This window comes from Lissotriton vulgaris, chromosome 5 (assembly GCF_964263255.1).
Source record: "Lissotriton vulgaris chromosome 5, aLisVul1.2, whole genome shotgun sequence".
Taxonomy (NCBI): Eukaryota; Metazoa; Chordata; class Amphibia; order Caudata; family Salamandridae; genus Lissotriton; species Lissotriton vulgaris.
In genome coordinates this window covers 871,001,746-871,025,612 of record NC_141693.1, presented here as the reverse complement: position 1 = coordinate 871,025,612, position 23,867 = coordinate 871,001,746, and the positions used below count along the sequence as shown (strand labels likewise).

Here is a 23,867-nt window from a genome sequence, read left to right as displayed (position 1 = left end):
TTAAAATGGGTGTTTGGAATCCTGTAATGATGAGCCGCGCACAGCAAAGAATGAAAAAAGAGTTTGTCACGTTCATAATCATCAGTAAACAAAACATGTGGAACTGTGCAGGATGTGCTCCGTGTTGTATAATTTTCCAAGGACAGGATACGGCAGAAAAGCCAAGCTGAGGAAGCAACGAACTGTTATTCAATAAATTGTTGCAAAGGACCTCGGAAGCTAATGTCACTTCTAGACAATAGACAAAGACATTATAGAAAGGCACGATTTCGGAATGAAGAGGCAATGACTTAATGTGGACTGACGGCTGTCAGCCATCAAATAGCTGGATGTCTTTAAAAAAGTATTCTTTTAGCTAGTTTTAGATAGAGAAAAGGTATAAAACTTGGCCCCTTGGGAGGAGCTTTGCTGGCTCGTTCCTGAATCCTGAAGGGCGTGAGATGCTGACGGACTTTTGACTCACGTAAGGGAAACCAGAACTAATGTTTTTCCTTTTAGGTTCTAATAAGTTTAGACAGGGAAATAGGGTTTAGGGAATGAGATTCTTTCTGCTTAAATACTTTTCTTGCTGATTCGTTTTGAACTGACAGACTAATGTGCCATTACTTAATAAAATGATTTGCTTTTAAATGCTGAATTAAAAGATTACTTTAATAAAAATGCTCTTTATTTGAAAATAAAGTTAATAAAATAGATTTTAAAATGACAAGCTGGTCTTGTTTATTCAGAGTCTAGTTACCATTACTTAATCCATTGCCTAGGTGACTTAATTAAATGTTTTGTTTATAAACATGAAGATGATAAACTGCAGTTGTATATAATTGTAAATAGTTTCATGAATAGATCCAATTAATTAGGTCACATGATTCAGTTGGCCAATTCATGTCTCAGTCATTTATGGGCCTTGTGAAGAGTTTATGATTAATGGGGAGTATCATGGTGTAGGGTTGTGTATATGAGACAGAATTTCTTTAGGCCCGCTGGATCACCTCCTTTCACCAATGGAAAATGGGCGAGAGCAGCATAAGAATGCTTACTTAAGATATATTTGTTTCTTTTAAGCTGGATAGTACCATTCCAGTCCAACTTTAGTAAAGGCTCAGATATGGGAAAAGGGAAAGCTGTCAGTTGTTCAAGGCCACTTTCAATAAAAAATAAAAGATTGTTGCTCATGCAATTATATTGATTTACAGGTGGAAGAAGTGGGTGACAACGGTGGGAATTGTATACATTATCTATTTACTCAATGGATAAGATGCTTCAGAGAGATACCGGTCTGCTAAAGACCGACAGTTAAGTGACAAATAATGGCGGAGTTCTCACTAGATCAGAACTCTGATAATAGCCTCTCTGAGTGTGCCATATAGGAGATACATTATGGCAGGGGTTGGATTCAAGCACCTTCATGATTACACTGGACTATGAACATAACAGGAATCTATTTATTTAAATCTTTTGAAAACATAGCAGGTGCGTGTGTGCACAGAGGCTCTGCTTACGTGTGGGCTCTGTATATGCCAGGGTAATATCCTGGTATGGGTCTGGATGTGCCAGAAACAATTGCAGATTTCCAGGCCTACTTTTTTAAACTCATGTGAATTTTTGCAGATTGTAAATCTGAACCCCTGCAATTCACTGCCCTAAGATTGGATTTATGTGATTTTATGAACAAAGTCATTCTTATTTTTTAACCACATGGCTGCTAAGGCAATTCCCCTCCTGTGCTGCAGATCCTCCTTTCTCATTGTTTCATGACGAGCTCAGCTCGTCATAAGCACACGACCAGTGTACTGCATGACGAGCTGAGCTCGTCATGAGCAGCGAAGGGGTTAATGTTGCCCATACTGGTTTTACAATGCTGCTCTCCCGAAAAACATTTCATTAACGAGGTCTTAAAGAACAGGTATATCCCTTCAAAAGTGGCACACCAGTTTAGCAAAGCTGTCTTAAAAGTATTGTCAGCACAAGGACTGGAATCGAGCACTTAACTTGAGTGCCTGCAAGTCGTTGAATCCAAACACTTTGTCCTGAATGTTGGGCTACAAGAATTCCCCATCCCTGGGTGTTAGAAATGGAGTCTCTAGTTGTCAGTGGTATACACCCTGTCCAAGTAGGGACCCTTCCTTCTAGTCAGGATGAGTAAAGTACACACCTACGATTGTCTGTGCTCACCCTCTGGTAGCCTGGCACAGAGTAGTCAGGCTAAACTACAGAGGCCATATGTAAAGCATTTGTATATAATCCACAGTAATTCAGTGAAAACACTACAAAGGGACACCACACCAGTTTAGGAAAATAAAGTATCTTTATCTAAACCAAACAAGATCAAAACTAAAAAAATTCAAAATACATAACTCAAAGTATTACTAGCAAAATATAGCTTTTAGAAGACAAAAGCTCCAACTGGGGCTACCTCAATGTCATGACAGGTACAAATCCAAAGTACAGTGCCAACTGCGATCTGCGTGTCCTGGCCACTGAGTCACATGTACCTCCAGAGAAACAGTACCTTCTGTGATAATCCAAACAGCGGGCCGCAAGGTTTTGGGGAGGTGATAAGGTACCTGCGCCGGGCAGCGTTGGTTCCTAACTGCCACAGGGGAGGTGCAGTGTCGGTTCCTTACTGCTATGAAGGGAGTAGAGGTGTCTGTTCTTTACTGCTATGCAGGGGAGGTGAGGTGTTGGTTCCTTACTGTGCATGGGAGGTGACGCGGTGGTGGTGCGTTGGTTCCTTACGACAGTACAGTATCAGGCAGTCACCTACATGGGTTATCGACTCAGCTGTGGTGTGCTGGAGGTACTGGTGTTGGCGGTGCTTTGAGCGCTTCTCAAGCGGCGCCCTTGGCCCAGGTGCAGGCAGCGGGCTCGATGATGGCATCAGAGTAGATGCGGAGACGGAGTTGGTGCTGTGATGTTGTCGCAGTCAGTGTTGGTGTCAGTGCTTCCAGTGGCTTTGGAGGTGGCACTGGAAATCCATTTCTTGAGGTTTGCAGCCCCAGAAAACACCTCCAGTGGCCCAGAACTGGGACTGGCACCACGAGGCAGGTCATAACCCCCAGCAGTGGAGTTTAGGGAGGCTGCAAGTTAAGTCTGTGTGTCTCTGAGACTTCATAACAGGAGGCAAGCTCTACTTCAAACCCTTGGAGATCTTCTCAATCAGGATTCACAGCAAAGTTCAGTCTCTGTCCGCTTTCAGGCAGAAGCAGGCAACTGCAGGCCAACCCAGTAAAGCAACAAACAACAAAAGGGCAGTGCTCCTCATGAACGCTCACCAGCCCTTCTCCTTGGCAAAGCATCCTCTTGATCCAGAAGTAATCTAATGTTTTGGTGTTTTAGGTCCAATACTTATGCCCCATTTTCTCTTTGTAGTCTGTATTTCTAGAGTCTCAGTACAAAACAGTTCTGTCCACCCTGATCCAGCTTTACTACAAAATGTGAAGGCAGCATTGTGCAGAGCAGACACAGCCTATTCAGGTGCTGGTGACAGCTCATCCCACTACTCTAAATGCAGAAAGGTCTATTCAGCCTGGCTGTGAGTTACACAGGAAAGGCAGAACACACCTCAATCTCCCCACCCCTGGGGCTGTCTAAAGAGAATGCATATCCCCAGTTTCTGTCACTCCAAAACCAGACAGTCAATACACAAACAGGCAGAGGTACACATGATGGTTATACAGAAAAACGCCCCCCCCCTTCGAAAAGTCGCATTTTGAAACACACAATTTTATAAAAATCTTTACTAAAAGGGGGGTATTAAATTCTGAGTTCAGGGAGCCTAAACTCCAAATCTCTACCTGTTCCCAATTGAAAGATACACAAGTAAAATGGTACAAGGCAGCTCAAACAGCCTATGGGAGACCTAGCCCTTGCAATAGTGAAAAAAAGTATTACACAGTATTTCACTATCACGACATGATAACACACCAGTACATGTCCTACCTTTCACATGCACACCACTCTGCCCATGAGGGTACCTTAGGCCTACCTTAGGGGGGGACTTACATGTAAAAAAAGAAAAGCGAAGGTTATGGCCTGGCAAGTGGGTGCACATGCCATGCCAACACAGCAGTCAAGAATTGCGTGTGCAGACACTGTAGTGGCAGGTCTGAGACATATTTGAAAGGCTTCTTGTGTGAGGGGCACAATCAGTGCTGCAGGCGGCTAGTATCCCTTGATTTACAGGCCCTGAGCACAAACAGTGCACTTTACTAGGGACCTACCAGTAAATCAAATATCCCAATCATGGATAACCAATCATAACTAGAATTTACACAGGCAGCACTTGCACTTTGGCACTGATCAGCAGTGGCAAAGCGGCCAGAGTACCTAAACCAGCAACAACGAAATCCAGCACACAGTCAAAAATACAGGAGGGAAAGGCAAAAGGTCAGAGGAAACCACACCAAGGATGTCAAATCTAACACTGGGTGTCTTGACCTGTAAGAAAATCAGCAGACTGGACACACCAAAGTGTCTAAAAAACAATATCTAGGTTCATACTACACATGGCGATCTGCAAAAAACAGTGTATACAAATGCTGAGCCTGAACCTTATCTCTTGAATCACATTTAGGCAAGGTGCCATTATAGTGTAGTTCCTATATTCCCAATAGGCTCGGCACATTGGAATAATATATCCTATAGATTAGACGTAGGACTGAGGTCAACTAGGTCTCTATCGAATATACTAAACTTAATTGTGTGTGTGGAGCTAACTCAGAGGTCACTAGAAACTTTCTCGAATACACAAGAAGGGATTAGTTTCTGACAACCGCATAAACAGGACAACTTTTTTTTCACAAGAATAAGAATATATCTCTCAGAGTCGCGGAAACAATAGATAAGTATTTCACTCAGTCAATCGTGCATGCTTCGTTTCCACAGAGTTGCAGAGAAATAAAGAGACAGGTGTTTTCAATGAAAAGGTTTATTGAACAGTCTTCTTTCTCATGCAAGAGAAGTGAACTGCTACAATTGTTATGCAGACTGCAAAGTATAATGCGTACAGCGAGAATAGTATTATAAAATAATACTGTAAGACCAATGTATGGTTTCTAAGCCATATAAAAATACATATATAAATACACAGGCTAAAATACTCAACTGGTGCTTCTAAAATACGCCTAACCCAATGTATCTAACCTAAGTCTAGTACGCGGGAAGAAGTAGTATTGTGTAGCATAGGTTTTAGTGTTTGCCAAGAATCTACCAAAGGTTTCTCTAGGTTCTAATCAGCTCCATACCTTGGTTAGAATGAAGGAGGTCTTGTATCTCAGTCTCGGGACTCGATTTCCCAACACCCCGCAAGGGGAGCCGGAAACACTGGCGCTGGATTCTCAGCAGGAGAAAGGCAGCTTCCTGATCAGTGTGTCAGCTGGAAAGTCGGCTTCCTTCTGCACTTGCTGTAGTGAGCTGCGTCGGGCAAGTAGGTCTTCGAACTGCTCCGAACCACCGTAGTTTGCCATAGCAAGTGAAGGTATAATTATACCTTGAAGGTATTTAGGAATGCCATCGTTTGATGTAAAGTCGGGCATATGAACGTCATAATGAACACCTAGGGAATAGTTGTTTATTGTAAAGTAACTGAGTTCTTGGAGAAATCAATATTCAAGCAAGGGGAAGTTCCCGAACTGCTTAAGCCGGTTTTCCAAGAAATCGTTGTGACCTTTGGTACAGGTGGAAGTAGCCATGCCTGTATTTGGGTAGCATGGGCTATGCCTAAATAAGGGTTTGATTTCTATGCCTATGTAAGGGCAATGTGAATTGTACTTATATAAGGACATCAATCGGGAAAATTCACTCGGAGCCTAAAACGCCACACAACACCATCCCACAGCCAATAGGCTCCTTGTAAGAGGAAGCTCATCATCAGTCATCATCATCAAAAACATATTCCAACCTGCATGATCAATGTTTCCAATAGCAGACCACTGTACTGCCTGGAAGCAGCATATTGTGCCCATGAACATATTTGCAGTATGTACCCATCACTTAATAATTAAACATTGTACTACTTACACGAATCATTGTGGCACAGATCTTCCCCCCGGCCACAGTACTGCTTGCCCTTGGTTCGAAGATTGGCATTCACAGGACAGTCATCGCTGGGTCTGAGGATTACACTGAAGACCTGTTTCCCTGTCCACAGAGTCACAGGCTGCAAACAAATTGGGAACATTAAGATGGAGTTCGTGCAGAGTGGCATAAGCAGGCATTATCAAAATCAATAACACAGAATACACAAAGACAGAAAAAACACCAAAAGGGAGTGCCTCAAGTGTCCAACAGTTGCATTGCAGAGGTCGTTCTCTTTGTTTCTTTTCTCCTCTTTTCACGAAGTACACATATTTCAATTGTGTTAATATCAATGTACTCTTCTCCAATATCAAAACAACAAGGGAGCCGCGTTATGAAGTCTCAAAATAATTATCTGTATTATTCTTCAATACATCAAAGAAACAGCTTGGTCAGCGCGTTTCGTCCTCAGAGAGGACTTCGTCAGGGTTAATGTATTTCTTTACAGCAATGTCACATTGAAGTCTAAGTGTAAGTGTAAAATGGATCAGTCCTCCTCAAAATTCTGTGACACTCCTTTTGCTCCTATATTGTTGTAGGGAAATACCAGGTGACCATATATAAATATCACAGCTTAATATCCACACCCCATAAGGGTTCTGTAAGCTCAGACCAGATAATCTGACACGCCAACACTGAGATGGTCAGTCCAAAACCAGATGGTGAATACACAAACAGTGGGATGTACACTGGATATACCGTGACTGTGGAGGCATGTTGTACTATTCGATCTGAGCTTACAGTACCCAGTGGGGTGGGGATATTAAGCTGTGATATTTATAAATGTTCACCTGGTATTTCCCTACAACAATATAGGAGCAGTACGAGACTTCCAAGAATTTGAGGGAGCACTGATCCAATTAACCTAAACTTCGAATTGACATTGCTGTAAAGAAAGCCATTAAACCTGACAAAGTCCACTCGTAGGACGAATCGTGTTGGCCGGGCTGTTTCTTCAATATATTGAAGAATAATAAAGATTACTGTTTTGAGACTTCACACCATGGCTCTCATGTTATTTTGATATTGGAGAAAAGTACATTGATATTGACACCACTGAACAATGTGTACTTCGTGAAAGGAGGAGAGAAGAAAGATACAAACTCTACAATACAGTTGTTGGATTTTTGAGGCACTCCCTTTTGTTTGTTTTTCTGTTTTAATGTATTTATGGTTTTTGAGTTGTTTGACCATAAGAGAGTGAGTGCCTGCCACTATTACCTTGTTGAATTTGCACCTGTGTAACTGTCTTTATCCATGACTACTTTTGATTTGGGATTATTAATAAACAAAGGTTTGTGCGTTATGAGTGCCATAGCACGAAGAAGCATCTGGGGCCTTCAAAACTGATTAGCACAGGCTGCAAGCCAAAACTTATGAATTGGTGGAGATACATATGGATCCCAATAACTAAATTAAAGGGGTTTCTGCAGGTAAACACTAAGGTGCATAAGCGGTGAAGTGTGGTTGCATAAATGGACTTTCGTGAGAGGCATGACTTATTTAAAAAAAAACACCTATTACATTCAAACCAGGTTTGATTGTATGCCAACAAGGATGCACTAATACATTAAAATATGCTTATGGTAGACTTAGAGCCTGCAAAACTGATCCAATTGCTTAAACTGTAATGCTAACAAATGGGTAACTAGATCATCATATTTTATACTAAAAGTAGTTTTTGATATTGTTCATGTTAAGAAGGCACAGAAGGGAAATTTTCAATTTCCCTGGTCAGCATCTTGCAATCCATCTCCCTTTCTGCAGATCTGACTTGAAAGGAAGCAAAGCCTGTTACATTTACAAGCCCCCTGTAGCAGGCAGAGTCACTGTTTGCATACAGAAGTTACAACATATGAGCCGAGCAGGAATGACCCTTCCTTTCTCCAGAGGAAATCATTGGGGACAAGGTTATAAAGATATGACAGAATTGGGGCAAGGCGAACACATGCAAGAGATTCTGGTTGAATATGCGGAGTAACTGAATTCAGGCTGCAGACCCAACAGCGACATAAGGTATGCTGTGGAAACTAGCAAGGCTTGGAATTGTCAAGCTTAGTTAGATATGATAGCCATGTAATTATTTGACTGGTAATATTAATGCGGATCAAATAGGGTTTAGGCCAAAAGTAGAGATGTGCCATGAAATAATTTGGAAAGTTTCTAGCATGTGCCCTTAATTTTGGTTTGACTCCTGGGATTTCTACAATTATCATAATTTTGAAACACATGATTTGTAGAAAACGTATACATAGAACATAACCAATTATTGTGTGCGTTATCTTTTGCCAGGCACCATTAAGGTGATCTACCTATAATACGTTCTACAGATCAGATCCTCTACCAGGATTTCTCCGAATCTCGATTGTCTCAGTATAATAACGCATGTGTCATTGCAGAGAGGAATGAGTTAAGCTGCTATTTCTCTTTTTCTTCAAAAGGGTACAATAAATATTAGTTTCTCTGAGGCTAAGGAGATCTAACGATGTGTGCCCTCTAAATTGTGGGGGAAATGGCAAGGTGCAAATAAGAAACTAGGTCAATGTGCAAAGGTGTAGGGCTGATCTACCAAGAGGTAGTAATGCAAGTCAGGTCCAAAGTGTTCGTATGGCGCTGCAATTGCATATCTACTGCCTTGGCTTTATACAGCAGATGACATGTTGCATGACCTGTCACTGCACTAGAAAAGACCACAGGATTTTGACAGATGCAGCCACTTTCTTAGATCATTTTGCAAAAGTCAGTTCATCATTCAGTCAGCCATCAAGAAGTATAAATTATCTTTGGCAGTGGTTGCTGTGAGTTATTACACGACTTGCATGACACCCATTTAATTAACTTAGTACTAAGCCCAAGTGGCCCAGTCTAAACACGAAAAGGAAATATGCTCACTGCTGAAACAACAAAGTGATGGAGTGTTGTCAAGTACAAAATGGCTGTTTCATGTTCACACATCACTATGATATACGTATTGAAAACATATCTGTAATGAAAGGTATCCTTTAGCAAAACCTTTTTTTTCCAGCCTCACATCTAGACTGTGTGTTGTGTTTTACACTACTCTAGCGAAAATACAAATCCCAACAACTCATCACTTAACACAATTCAGGCACACTTTCTTCCCCGCATATCCCTCCCTTAACCCCAAAGCTCATCAGTAGACTAAATGTCTTCACACTTTTAATATTTACACACAATTTCCCATCTCTTTCAGAGCCACATTCTTACCAAGTAAATATTCATGAAACAGGCAGGGTAGTGACCAACCTTTAAGATGGCAGGTGGAGGTAAACGAGCTTTCAGCTTCTCATCTTTGCCCACTAGGACAGAGGCAATAATCTGGCAGGCCTTGGACCGATCAAAGAAAGTGTCTTTCAGTGTCAGGAGGTAAGCACCTAAAGAGAGTCCCTCAGTTATCATCAGGCAAATACAATAGGCATAATATGAAATATATTGCAGATCCCATAATTTGTCATACACTTAGCATCACAAAGTGTGCAGTTCCAGTGGATGCCTGTGTGCAGCCCTGTCAAAGGAATGCACGTAGCACTGAGAACATTAAGCATGCAGCCCTGAGGGAACTGCATGTACATCAACCACATTCAATCACTCATACCTGTTAGAAAATCTTGAATTGCAGCAATTAGAGGCTCCCCATTTCTAGGCGTGACCAAGTTCGATTTAGTCTGAAAAACGAGAACTGTGATGAGTTAAAGTTTTCTCAATTTCACCAACATCTGCACTTTGGCACATGGTTTGTTGGTATGCTCTTTAGAACGCAGAGTTCATGAACAAAGCGGTGCCTCAAACATTTTATGAAGGCCCTTGCCTGCACAGAGCTTTCTCCACTCTAATAACAATGTGTTCATGCAGAAAGCTTCATTCACTTCAGGAAACATGTATTTAGGGACTCAGAATCCTTCATTTCATTAAACAAACATCTTCATCTCAGAATTTAGTTACAATGCATTCAGAATCCGATCTGAAACCATTTGTAATCACTACAGAAAATGCCAGGGAAAGTATTTTTGTCAGTTAATGTACATTGCCACTATGTGTCAAACTATTCTCCGAAATTCCGAGATTATGAATGAGTGCTTCTTAACAGAGCGGTGCATTGTGGAATTTTAAAGCATTCCTCGGCGCCATGACACATCCATATTACGGCTAACTTCAGGGCCTACGACTAAAGGTACTAAATGGGTTTTCATTCATGTTTCATCTAAGGATGGCCATGTGACTCAACAGGCCGAATAACGTGGCAAACACTGCGTTGCGCTGTGAAGGTTGCAATTCCGAGTTTTAACTCAAGATCTGAGAAGTTACGTCTTTTGTCGTAAATATCATGGGTTGTAATCAGTACCTTGAGGAGGAGGTGAAAGCTCTGGACAACTTTACCAAAGTAGGGGGTAGCCTATCCGCGTGCTTGCTCCTATTCATCCTCACTCCGCAATAGTGTAGATATCCCAAACTGCTAGTCCTTATTGAAACAATGCGTACCCCCATTAGGACAAGAGCTTCAGCCTTCGCCTCTTCAGTCTGTGGAAGATGGAGGTTCATCTCGTCCCCATCGAAGTCTGCGTTGTACGGGGTGCACACGCATTCGTTGAACCTGAAGGTCCTGTGAGGCTTCACCCGAGCCTGTAAAGAGGATACAGAACAGACAGCCTTGGGGCTCAATTAAAGCTACACATTTGCCATGAAAACAAGCATTAGAAATGCAATAGGTCTCGCAGCATTAGAGTTAGTGCTTTTAGAATTGTTTATGGGTTTTTTTGTAAATATTTAGCATGAGGTTGAGGGTGAGTGAGGGTGAGGGGTTGAGGGTGAGGGCGAGTGAGGGGTTGAGGGTGAGGGGTTGAGGGTGAGTGAGGGTGAGGGGTTGAGGGTGGGTGAGGGGTTGAGGGTGAGTGAGGGTGAGTGAGGGTGAGGGTGAGTGAGGGTGAGTGAGGGTGAGGGTGAGTGAGGGTGAGGGTGAGTGAGGGTGGGTGAGTGCGAGTGAGGGTGAGTGTGGGTGAGTGTGGGTGAGGGATTGAGTGTGAGGGGTTGAGGGTGAGTGAGGGTGAGGGGTTGAGGGTGAGTGAGGGTGAGGGATATGCTGTTTGATACAGATGTATTACACACAGAGATTGCAGTCTGCCAGATATGCAGTCTGCTATACACATTTATTACACACAGAGATTGCAGACTATGGGATATGCTGTTTGAGACAGATGTATTACACACAGAGATTGCAGTCTGCCAGATATGCAGTCTGCAACACACTTATTTCACACATAGATAGCAAGCTGTACGATATGCAGCATGCAGCACATTTATTACACAGATGTTTCAGGCTGCAAGATATGCAGTCTGCAGGTGGAGAGTATGTTACCGAATGCCGGATGTGCGGCAAAGACAATGGAAAGAGACCTCTAAAGACGTCAAACTTCAGAGCATTGGATGTGTTCCCTCTTTGCTTCAAGGAGTTCTTAATCTGTGTAGAGGGGTAACAAGCGGTGACACTGACGATCGTGGACTCATGAAAACACGATCGGTCATCGACATACCTACTACCCACCTCGCTTCAATAATAAATGTGAGAAAACAAAATCTGTCCGTCATTTTTGAGGCCAGGAAATGTATGACAACAACATATATCAGTGACCCTGAAGAAAGGACACTTCTGAAACAGGCCAAGTCAGCGACACAGAGTCAGAGAACGGGAGGGAGGCCGGGACATGGTCCGGGATGACTGAAAGGGGGAAGTGGACATGGAAGTTTAGGGGGGTGCTGGGAGGTACAGAGGAGGCTGAAAGTACAGACGGAGTTTAGAAGGTACAGAAAGAGGCTGGAAAGTCTAAAGGCGAGCGGTGGACTCGAACCGGGGGAAGTTAGACGGCGCAGACGGAAGGAAGAGAGGGGAGGGGGGAGGAGAAATGCGACAGAGGTTTCAGGCTGCAAGATATGCAGTCTGCAGGTGGAGAGTATGTTACCGAATGCCGGATGTGCGGCAAAGACAATGGAAAGAGACCTCTAAAGAAGGGCTCGAGGTTTGATCTTGGGAGGGCGAGGGGGTGCAATCATCACGGGGCCCCTCGAAATCTGCGTGTCTATGGCTCTAATGAAGGAAGATTACTCACTCGCTCAGGTCACCGCTTGCCCGATAATCACCCCCTCCGGGACATTAGCCCCCGTGGGGAGCATGTAGGAAGTGCTCCGGGGCAAAGCTGCCCGCGGCGGATCTGAGGAAGGCGCTATGCTCACGCCCAACACGAAGCGCCTGGAGCCGGGGACCCCGTGCTAGCTTTAGACAATAAAGTCATTTAAAACAAAGAGCTCTTGGTATTATGAATAAAGATGTAGGAAGGGCTGGGGACCGGGAATCTTTGGGATCTTAAAAGAAGTATACATAATTCGATATATTGACATCCACCGAAATTGAATTGAATATACCAACAAATATATAAAATAGCAAATCAATAAAATGACTATTTTTTTTAGCTATACACGATGTTGACCAAATTCAAGCTGGATTTTATCTTATTGTCCAATTTGCTACAACTGCACAACAAATACATAAAAAGACATAGCTTTTAAAACATGTGGCAAGATGCATTTTACATCCTCGACTAAGAGGGAGCAGCCATTTTGATCCGGCTATGGCTCAGTTTTCACTGCAGACGAGCCCTTGTTTGCCTTCTCACGAGTAAACCTCCGAGTTTATTGCTTTTTTGCCTTCAAAGAAGTCAACAGTGAGCCTGTCCGCGCACTCGGGATCCCCCAGCTGGGGAGGCACCACGCTAGCCCCGGGCCAACAAGTGAAGTGTTTTACGAAGATGGCGCCCTGCGAGCCGGTGCACGCAGTGCGTGTGTCGGCCTCATTTGGATGAGATTCAGGTGTGGTGAGGTTTGTTTGCCCACGAGGGGTCGAGGCGCACAGTGCGAGCACACATGATGTTTTGGGCGCGGCTGGGTGGTGTTTTGGGGCGCGTGTCTCCCTCGGGGATGCTATATCTGAGGTCTTGGCAAAACTCCGAGTTAGGAGATTCAATCCTTGAGGGCTGAGAAGAGGCCTCGCTGTTTTGTTCAGTTTATTTCTTGCCATGGCTGCTAGAAATATGCGGCAGTAGTGGACTAACATTTCGTGGCAACCAGAGGCAAATTATTAAGCATATTATGAAGTTAAAGGCAAATCTGTCCACAACTTTTGTAGCATTATCTAGCTAGTTTAGCCTTGTAACACGGAGGGAAGGGGAGGGGGCGGAGCGGGGAGGGGGCGGAGAGGGGAGAGGTGCGACACGGCGTTAGACGGAAGGAAGAGAGGGGAGGGGGAGGAGAAAGAGAAATGCGACACGGCGGGAGGGGGCGGAGCGGGGGAGAGGGTGTCGACACGGCGTTAGACGGAAGGAAGAGAGGGGAGGGGGAGGAGAAAGAGAAATGCGACACGGCGGGAGGGGGCGGAGCGGGGGAGAGGGTGTGTGTGTGTTGTTAGGAGACGGACGTGCACGCGCACGCGCTTTTAAGGTCAATGCGCATGCGCATAAGCTCAATGCGCATGCGCATTGACCTTAAAAGTCACGGGCACTGCAAGGAATCGCCACGATTCCTTGCAGTGTGGATAAAGAGTGGATAACTCGCAATAGTCTCGCTTGCTCGATGCGCATGCGCATCGACAGGCGAGACCTAAAAAATCAAATATGAATATATCAAGTACCAAAATGAAAACCTGCCATGACCATAACAGACCCAAAGTCTGTATTACACATGGGATAAAGCTAAAGATGGTAAATCTTGAAAAGATACCTAATTTAGTCAATTAATGCTGTCACCTCTTCCTATTATTGTCTATTTGTGCCACTATTTGAGCATAGGTACACTGGGTGAAGCCATGTCACGGGATGGACTCCAGCAGTCCAATAAGGAAGACAAAAAAATACTTGCCCACATGCATTAAACTTAGGAATTACGATTCCTAAATTACGATTTTTAAGAAATCGCAATTCCTTATGCATGTAGAAATCGCAAAAAGATTTGCGATTCCTACACATTCCTTATTTGCGAATCGCAAATAAGGAATGGCTTCCCATTAATTTCTATGGGCCTAGAGGCCCATAGGAATCAATGGGAATTGCATGCGCAATTTGCGAGTACCAAATAGGTACTCGCAAATTGCGCATACAATTTCAAGGGTCCAAGGGTACCAAAAGGACACCCTGATGCACCCCTGAAAGTGCAATTAAAAAACATGTTGCATACGTTTGTGTGCAACATAGAACTTTGATAAATGCACTTTTGTGCATTTTTCAAAGTTTACGCAAACTACCATCAACTTGAAGTTGATGGTAATTTGCGTTTCTTAAAAGCGAAATCGCAAATCTTTTTTTTTGTTGCATTGCATTTAGGGAATCGCAATCCCAAATGCAAAAATTGTGGTCGGAAAGGGGCAGATTCACAGCAACCACAAAAAACAATGATCCATGTGCCCCACTCTTCTTTACTGCTGCAAGCAAACATAACTTTACAAAAAGAAAATGATCATGTGGTGTAATTATCTGCTTTGCATATCTGTAAAAAATAAAAAAAGAAAAGAAAAGGAAAAGTGACACAAAACCACTTTTCATATGAAAGAACCGTGGCTTACAATGTGCGCCATGATGCTGAGCTTGTGCAGGGATGGCTGACGGTTGAACAGCACTATGTCCCCGTCAATCAGGTGCCGCTCTACAACGTCGCCATATTTTAGCTCTTGTGCCATCTTCTCACGGTTTCCATACTTTAAGAACCTATAACAGAACAAGAATGTGACACAGCACATGTGGAGTCAGACTTAAAACTCAGGCATTTCAGATGATTATGAGTAATCCCCGAATGGCTGGGGCAGAGTAGGGACTTGGGACAGCACTGCAGAGGCTCACCTTTTCATCTGCATGTGCCTCTGCTGGATAAAGTTGGCTCCAGGATGTAGATCGGGCCCGTTCTGAACCAGTGACCTCATGAAGTGGATATTCGCTTTATTAACCTGCAACAGGAGCAGACCAGCAGGACTCTTATAACGCACCCATCATTTTAGGCTATCTCCTCACCTTACATTACACACAAGCATTCGAGAGATTAGTAAAACTACAACAAACTCCATGGATCATGGAGTGAGACTTCAGGGTAATGCATTTCGGAATACCTAGTTTTTAGTCACTTACAAGGAAATCCATTAGTGAAATAAGCCGTTATCAAAAAGTGCTGGCACAGGCACGAGGGGATAAGCTTAGTTTTGACGTGGACAAGTTCCTATGTTTCGCCACAACTTTATAGAGCTCATTAACAAAGTTTAACAGGTAGAAGCCTCTCCCCACATGAGAAAAACCTGAGCATGCAGCTACATATGAGAGTATCAAATAAGTCAACCAAGGAGTCATCGATATTACTGTTCAATGGAGTACTTCACAGGGGGATTTCTCACAGCATCTCTGTAGAAATGTCAATCCTGTGGTCCCTTCTTAAAAGGGTCTCAAAAGCATATAATTCTTAAAAACAGTTTCATAACACCAAAACCACCTCCAAATGTACTACTTACTTTTTCAGGAAATGTTAATATTTTGGCAACGTGGACCGGTACAGCCACCTCGTCGATGCGCAGATTAGGGTCAGGAGAAATAACCGTTCGTCCAGAAAAATCCACTCTTTTTCCAGATAGATTTCCTCTAAAACGGCCTGGAAAGTGAAATGAGAAATGTGATTTCTACTTAAAAGTCCAATATTTCTCTACCTACAATAAAAGATACTAGGCTTTTGGGTATATGGATTACTAGCTTACTTGTAATCCTCATTCTGCACTGTAGGAATCTAACTGAGTCGCCCCACTTGTAACTTTGATACAGAACACTGACGATATGGTGTATATGCAGATGAATAGGGTGTATCATGTTATTTCTATTGTTGAGTGCTCAGGGGGGCCATCACTCACGAGATTCGAAGCCTCCAGTGAGTCATTATGATGATGACTCCACCTTGAACAATGGTCATATACAGCAGATTACAATTTGCACGCCTGTATACATGGTTATCAACATGCTGCTTTGTCATGTCAAGCACAGATGAAAAGAGATATTTAAACAGAACTTGGATGCAGGAGGTTAAATTCATCCCTCAAGTTAAAAATAAGCCTTGTGACTATTGGCAGTTTGACTGTCAAAATTTTGCAACATGCAATCAGAAAAGGAGGGTAACCAGTGTTTTTCCCTTTGACCTTTCCAGTGTAGTAATAAATGTGTGTTTATTAGTGTGCTTCCTTTAGATAAGCAGTTATTGGGTCACACATTTTTACTGACACAACATAAAATAAATGTTTTATATGTTTATAGATTCTTGTCTATTTAACCCCTTGTATGCGTCGGACGTCCCCTGGCCGTCCGACGTCACAGTGGGCGTGTGCGTCGGACGGCCGGGAGCCATCTGATCTGCGCACGCATGGCATTTTAATGCACCGCTCAGAAATGCCGGCTGCGGTCAAAGGGTTAAGCATTTTCAAACTCATGCATATAAACTTACACATACATTAGTCTCCTTCGAATATATTCGGATATATATCCTAGGACCTGAGTCCGGAAATTGGCAGGGGAATAGAAGCGGGCCCCCAGGCGAAATTTGGGAGCGAACCGGCCATTCTAGACCGCCGAACCACCGACTGCAGTTTTGGGGCCTATCCACCTTCTGAACCGGGGAGCACAGTGAATGGTGGACCCGGCCGCTAATTGAACAACATCGGATTAGGAAACCGGAAGTTCCGGTCCGACCCCATAATTGACACTCTACATCTGAAGCTCCAAGAGATCCTGGAATACGGAGAAGGCTAGTCGCGCTTTCATCGAATCGGCTAAATGAGTCACGGGAGGTGTGACATGTGCCCTTGAGGTGTGAAGTGGTGAGGCCTGGAGAAGACGAACGCAGCCATCATACGGGGCCTGAGGGGAGCATTGAACGCCTAATCCTAGCTGGTCCGGAAGGAAGGGAGCGGTCAATACAGACTCGACTGCCCAGATGGCGTCGGAGTCAGACGCCGAGAAGGCTCCTTCCAGATCCGGGAGAGGACTGAAGAATGTACAAACTAATAAACTCGATAGATGCACACAGCCCAAAGGTTCTCCGTTGGAACAGAGAAGGACCCCAACACCCGGTTGAGACTCACTGAGTGAGGCGGCGGAGCTCACACTGGCTGATGTCATGAATGCTATAAATAAGGTCCAGACCGCGATTGTGGTAAAATTGGACGCATTAGACAATAAACTGGACACGGTCAAGCTGGAGGTCAATCTGTTGCGAGCACACTATGCTAAAACAAGCGAGAAAGTCAAGTCACTTGACTTAAAGACATCCAGCTTGGTGGATGATGTAGCGGAATTACAACAAGAGGTGCGTGCCCTGCAGGACGCACAAAAGGCTACCCAAAGGAAGCTGGATGACTACGAAAGACTGAATCGGCGCAATAATATACGCATACTTGGCGTACCGGAAAAATCGGAAGGTCAAACACCCGATCTATTTGTGGAAAACATTGTCCTTAATCACCTAAAACCGGGAGGGCTCAGTAACTTTTTTACGAACGAGCGGGCGCATAGAGTGCCAGGTGGTAGACCGAAACCAGGAGCGCCTCCTCGCCCGATGATTGCAAGGGTATTGAACTTCCGCGATAGAGACGCAATATTACAAGCGGAACGCTCAGCTGACCCATTGCGGTATGAAAACACCACGCTCTCTTTCTTTCCAGACTTCACCCAGGCGGTGCAGAAACTGAGACAAAGCTTTCTCCCCGTAAAAAGGAAACTCAGAGACAAGGGCCTGAAATACTCTATGCTGTTTCTGGCGAAACTCAGAGTGGAGTCGGAGGGGAAAGCCTGGTTTTTCGACAACCCGGAGATAGCATCGGACTGGGTGGACAGTAGAGCGCCGGAACGTTCTGAGGAGCGGCATCAGGAAGCGACGGAAGAAGGACAGGAGCGAGAATGACAACAACTACGTGAACTGTTGAACTGAACTCATGGCCAGCTGAGATGGCTTAGGTACTCGTTTGAGTGGTCGCACTGGAGGGACACTGACATTGATCCTAATTCAGGAGGAAATTTGGGAGGGGCTGAGCGATGGTTCCTCCTCGTTACTACCTTTAGTTAATTAGATTAGGGAGGGGCGAAAGGCACACTGCGAGTTGGGGTGGGGCATTGGCCTTATGCATGGGTGCAGGGTGGAGGGAAGGGATGGGAGGCAGGGGGACATGTTTGTTAATTTTTTTGATTGTAAAAGATTGTTCGTAAAATGTTATTTATGTTTACGTCGGGTGACACAATTGCAGCGTACAGTGAAAGGAGAGGGGTAAATGTCTCGGAGTGGGCAAGGATCGGGGATAAAGGCGCTAAGCTGGAATGTTAATGGCCTGGGAGATAGAATCAAGAGGGGGATGGTGAATCAGTTTATAAGAAGGCATGCCCCAGATGTTGTTTTGCTCCAGGAGACCCACCTGATCGGTAATCGATATATGGCCCTACATAGAGGCGGATATAAGTTAGTGGCGCATGCTGGGTTCACGACTGGCTCGAGGGGTGTTGGCATACTGATTAAGAACTCCTTTCCCTTTGCAATCCGATCTACGTGGGTGGACCAGAGAGGCAGATATGTGTGTGTTTCAGGACAGCTGGAGGGTAGAACGGTGACATTCCTTTCAGTCTATGTACCGCCTGGTCTCCAGTCCGACACTTATCGTGATTTGAGTGCGGTTTTTCTCACGCTGCCCTTGGACCCTTTGATTCTGGGGGGTGACCTTAACGCAGTGTTAGATGGGGAGATAGAAAGACACCCAAAGCGGATACTCAGGCAGTCCCAAAGGTGGCTCCCAGATTTTCTAGAAACACTGGGGTTGGTGGATAGTTGGAAAGTTCGACACCCCACACAGACACACTTTACTCATGTGTCTGCTGCGCATAATAGGATGTCGCGATTGGATTATGTCTTAATACCAGCAGCCAAAGCAGTAACAGTCAAAGAGGCCAGATACCTGGGTAGAGGCATATCAGACCATTCTCCCCATGGGTGCGACTGGATAGTGAGCGCTCTGTGGCCGGTAAAGTTGCTCCCATTAATGCATGGCATTTAAAAGACCCGAGCACTAAGAAAGAGATTATCCGAGCTTCGGATCATTATTTTCGGGAAAATGAGGGTAGTGTCACTTCAGCGGGAATACTTTGGGAAGTATACAAAACGGTGATTAGAGGCGAGGTCCTTTCCCTGGTAGCAAGGAAGAAAAGGAAGCGTCAAGAAGATATAGTTAGGGTGGAAGGCGAGGTGGTGACACTGGAGAAAAGATTTGCTGAGTCCCCAAGTCAGGAGGGTCTCCATCTTCTGAAGTTGCGACAAGACGAGTATAGGAGTCTCGCCAGAGAGAGATCAATCGATCAGAATATTATCACACAGAGCCAAGTGTATGAGCATGGAGATAAGGCAGGGAAGCTGATTGCATGGCTAGAGCGAGGGGAGTGGGCATCTAGGCTAGTGCCAGAACTGGAAGGGAGTGACTCTAATATGATCACGGATCCACAAGAGGTGGCGGAGGAGTTCTCAGAATATTACAGGGGGGCATATACCTCAATCAGTACATACTCTGAGGAAGAAATTAGTGAGATGATCAAAGACATTGGTATGCCGATGCTGTCAGAAGATGATAGGAAATATTTAGACTCACCCTTCGCAGATGACGAAATAGCACAGGCTAGGACAGTCTGGGAAAGCGACTGGCCCCAACGGGATACCTATTGAATTATATAAATTGCACGCCTAGAGACTCGCACCATTTCTTCGTGCCATGCTTCATGAGAGCCGGGAGGAGGGTCAACTGCCCTATGACCAGCGCGTGGCCAACATTGTAGTAATTCACAAGTCAGGAAAGCCCAGGACGCAGTGCTCCTCGTACAGGCCTATCTCACTGCTCAATGCGGAACCTAAAATACTGGCCAAATTGCTGGCCACGAGGTTAAAGTTATCACCACCCTGATACATCCTGCTCAATCAGGGTTTATGTCGCGTCGAAACACTGCCTTAAATCTGCGCAGATTACATAGTGTCCTCGGTCGCTCCTCGACCCTGCAGGAACCGACTTGTCCTAGTGTCTCTCGACGCCACGATGGCATTTGATAGAGTTGAGTGGTCTTATTTATTTGCTGTATTGAGGAAAATGGGTTTTGGGGAGGAATTTATTGGTTGCGTCAGATTGTTGTATGCCAATCCCTTGGCCAGAGTAGTGGTTAATAATTGTAAATCAGTGGATTTCCCCCTTGAGAGGGGCACAAGACAGGGTTGTCCATTGTCTCCGCTTTTATTTGCATTGGCACTAGAACCCCTGGCGGCGTGGGTTCGATGGGATCGGACGATACGAGGGCTGCGTTGGACGCGGGAGTGGGAAGACAACATTTTGCTATATGCTGATGACATTCTGCTGTATCTTACTAGGCCCAGAGCCTCTCTTTTCCTTTTTTGACATATTAGTAATTTTTGGTAGGTACTCCGGGTTCGCGATTAACTGGTCAAAATCCGTAATATTTGTCTTAGCCGCCTAAGATTCCGCAGTCCTGCCCCTTGCAGATTGAGCAGGTGGGTTTTACGTACTTAGGAATTTATATAACGTTTTTCTCGAAGCTTAGATTTACACACAATCTGGGTTCTCCTCTGAACCGGTTTAAAAAAAGATGCGGAGCGCTGGAAGGCTCTCCCGCTACAACTACTAGGGAGAGCAGTGCTGTTTAAAATTATGTCACTTCCACGGTTCTTATATGCCCTTCAGAATACGATGGATCCAGTTCCGATATCCTATTTTAAAGAAATAGAGGCGGGGCAGAGAAGTCTCCTCTGGGACGGACAGCCTAGATTAGCATTTTTAAAAGTTGACCCTACCTTGGTATGATGGAGGTATTGGACTCCGAGATCTGAGGAAATACTACTGGGCCTCCCAATTGGCTGCCATCAATCAAATAATATACGGTCTCCCAGGAGATCCTGGCTATACCATGGATCGTGAGCAAGCACCGAGAGGAGACATAAGCAGGGCATTATATGCTAAAATTGGGAGATTCCCATTAGCGGGACCCACAGCGAACGCTGTGAAGGTGTGGCACACTGCCAATAAAGCATTGGGCTGGGAGGGGAAGTTAACGCTAGCAACACCTCTGGTTAACACTGAATAATTGGGTGGGATCTAATTGGTATTTCCCGGATAAAAGATGTCTGGGGCAAAAATGGGATGCACACTTTTGACGCTCTGAAAGTAAAATATAAGCTGCATGATAACGAACATTTCCGCTATCGGCAAATCAGACATGCTATCCTTGCCCGTGTCCCGGGGGGCGAGATGCCCCCTGAGGCTTCGCCGCTAGAAGATCGAGTTTTAGACGGACACCTCCCCGTGAAAACTATTTCCCTAATATATAGAAAGCTGGTTAATCATATGGAAGACCCATTAAGGAGACTTAGAGAACAGTGGGGGGAAGATGGTATGGAACTAGATGATGAAGACTGAACAGAAGCAGTTTCCTCCCCTAAGGTTGTGGCAATCCAGATGAGATTACGACTTGTGCAGTTCAAGATCCTCCATAGGGTATATATATTACTGGACCTCGATTGGTGCGGATGGGGCGGGGAGAGAGTGCTGACTGTAGGAGAGGATGTGGCGAACTTGGGACCTTTGTCCATGTCCTGTGGCATTGTGAACGAATACAAGATTACTGGTCGAAAGTTCATGAAGCGATGGCGGTGGTGCAGGGGAAAGAGGTGAGACTGGAGGCCCGAAGAAGCCTATTGAATGTGTGGGAACCCACAGATCTTAATACATATCAGAAACAGTGGGTGACACTGGCGTGCATGGTGGCCAAAAGAAATATAGCGCAATTGTGGGGGGCATCTCGAGCGCCCGGTTTTACAAAGTGGGCTGAGGATTTAGACTGGTGCATGCTAAGGGAAATTTTTTTATATGTCGCTAGGGGTTGCTCGGGCAAGTGGGGGAAGATCTGGGGAGCATGGAATGACTACAGAGGGGGGATATGTGAACCACCTGAAATAAGACTAAGCAGAAGGGCCACAATCCAATGGATTCTAATTATGGAATATCATTGAATTACATCCTATGTCGAGACGTTGTCACCCTGGTACTGAAGAAACTGTATTTTCACCCGACGTCTGTTACGTTGTTTTATTTTGCATTTCTAATAAAAACAAATTTAAAAAAAAATATTTGCTATGGGAAATTGCATAGGGAATGCTCGTTTTTCTCAGCCCAAGCTTCAGGAATCACCCTGAAAACTTTCCAGTAAGCTGCAGAGGTGGATGGGGGGTGGGGTGTGTGTGGGGGGATTGCAAAGCAACTGGGGGTGGGGGGTTGCAAACCAACTGGGTGGGTGAGCCACTCGTACGCGCACAGCCTTGCCTTGTATAAAGCTATTCAGAGTGTCCAATCCCTCCAGACATCCAAGTCCTATTAGATAGGCAAGCTCGTATTATCCAGTCTTCATTAACCCTGTTCTCAGCTATGAAAAGGCCAGTCCTTCCACATCCACAAACCTAATTATGTAGAGTATGTAGTCAAGTCCCCTACTAAATACAGACTTTCCCTAGTGCACAAAACTTCACCAAGAACACACTTCCTAAAGACAGACAATTCTGTAAGTCCAGGAATATTGCAAAAACGTTCATTAGGAGTAGAAAACTAACAGAAATGTTCCTCTAGATGTAGATCATAAATATCTTTTAGTGTCAGAAGCATATTGCAAACTGTCAAATTCACTGGATGATATCACCAGAGATGACACCAATATTATCATTTCAATGGTCATCAGTGATGTCATCAATAAAGTCTTTGAACTTGTCATGAGTTATGTAATATGCAAGATAATACACAGTGTATGGCTGGGATGCAAGTTATAATTAGTTCAGTTAAGTACAACTGGGGAATTTTTATGTTTTTTTCCATGTAAAATGTTATGTTTTAACTGACATTTTCACCTAACTATAACATCACTTTAGCCTTTGTTGTTTCAGTGGATTTCTAAGGTTTGTTTCTTAAAGTTAAGCAAGGTATTTTTACTGTACCTAACTACAGATCTTAATTCTACCAAATTATTTACTTTCAACTGAACTCAAAATGCCAACAAAGTAAGTCAGTGGGAAAATCTACAGAGACACCAAATCTACACCAAGCTTTTTCTTTGGTCAATAAGAAATATTTACAATATTTGCAAAAAGCTGGCAAGGGATTGACAAACTCAGAAGCCACATTTTCATTAACACATACCCTGCTTTCCCTTTAACCTCTGCACAAATCCTCGAGTCCACTTCTTGGGAGCCATATTCAGAGGGATGCCCGACAGTTCACTGTTGATGTACAAGGCACACTGTAGCTGTAGGAAGTCCCAGTCCTCTATTATCATCTGCGTTTTAGCTCCTGTTATCCGATGCTGGAAGCAAAAAGGGATGAGCAGAGTGGTGAGCTGCAAGAATAACTATTTAATATACATCAAATAAATATTCCTTCCTACTTATTAGATGTAACAATATTCAATACTTAATCCCAAGCACTGTGCGCTCCGCTCTTAATTTTACTTGAAAGTGTCTGAGGCTATCCATGACCTGGGCTTTATGCATGTTGATGCAACAAATTCCCAGACACAACCGTGTACAGTCTAAGGAAGTCTGCAATAGAATGCAATTTGATCGCTCATCAGAGATATTGGTGCTGCTATATAACCCAAAACGTTAATTGCCTTAAATATGCGTCTGGTTTCCAA

The 23,867-nt window shown here is 44.3% G+C and overlaps 1 protein-coding gene across 3 annotated transcripts in view; it reads right to left on the bottom strand.

The window, feature by feature from the left end:
- Nucleotides 1–23,867, bottom strand: part of POLR3A (RNA polymerase III subunit A) — a 319,330-nt gene that overhangs the window by 122,486 nt on the left and 172,977 nt on the right. For all 3 annotated transcript variants that reach the window (XM_086922444.1, XM_086922446.1, XM_086922445.1), the window contains exons 7-14: nt 23,375–23,537; nt 15,629–15,765; nt 14,973–15,076; nt 14,699–14,840; nt 10,576–10,716; nt 9,692–9,761; nt 9,343–9,470; nt 6,019–6,157 (exon numbers count right to left, since the gene is read on the bottom strand). In XM_086922444.1, coding sequence (XP_086778570.1) covers nt 6,019–6,157; nt 9,343–9,470; nt 9,692–9,761; nt 10,576–10,716; nt 14,699–14,840; nt 14,973–15,076; nt 15,629–15,765; nt 23,375–23,537 — 1,024 coding nt within the window. The remainder of the gene's footprint in view (nt 1–6,018; nt 6,158–9,342; nt 9,471–9,691; nt 9,762–10,575; nt 10,717–14,698; nt 14,841–14,972; nt 15,077–15,628; nt 15,766–23,374; nt 23,538–23,867) is intronic.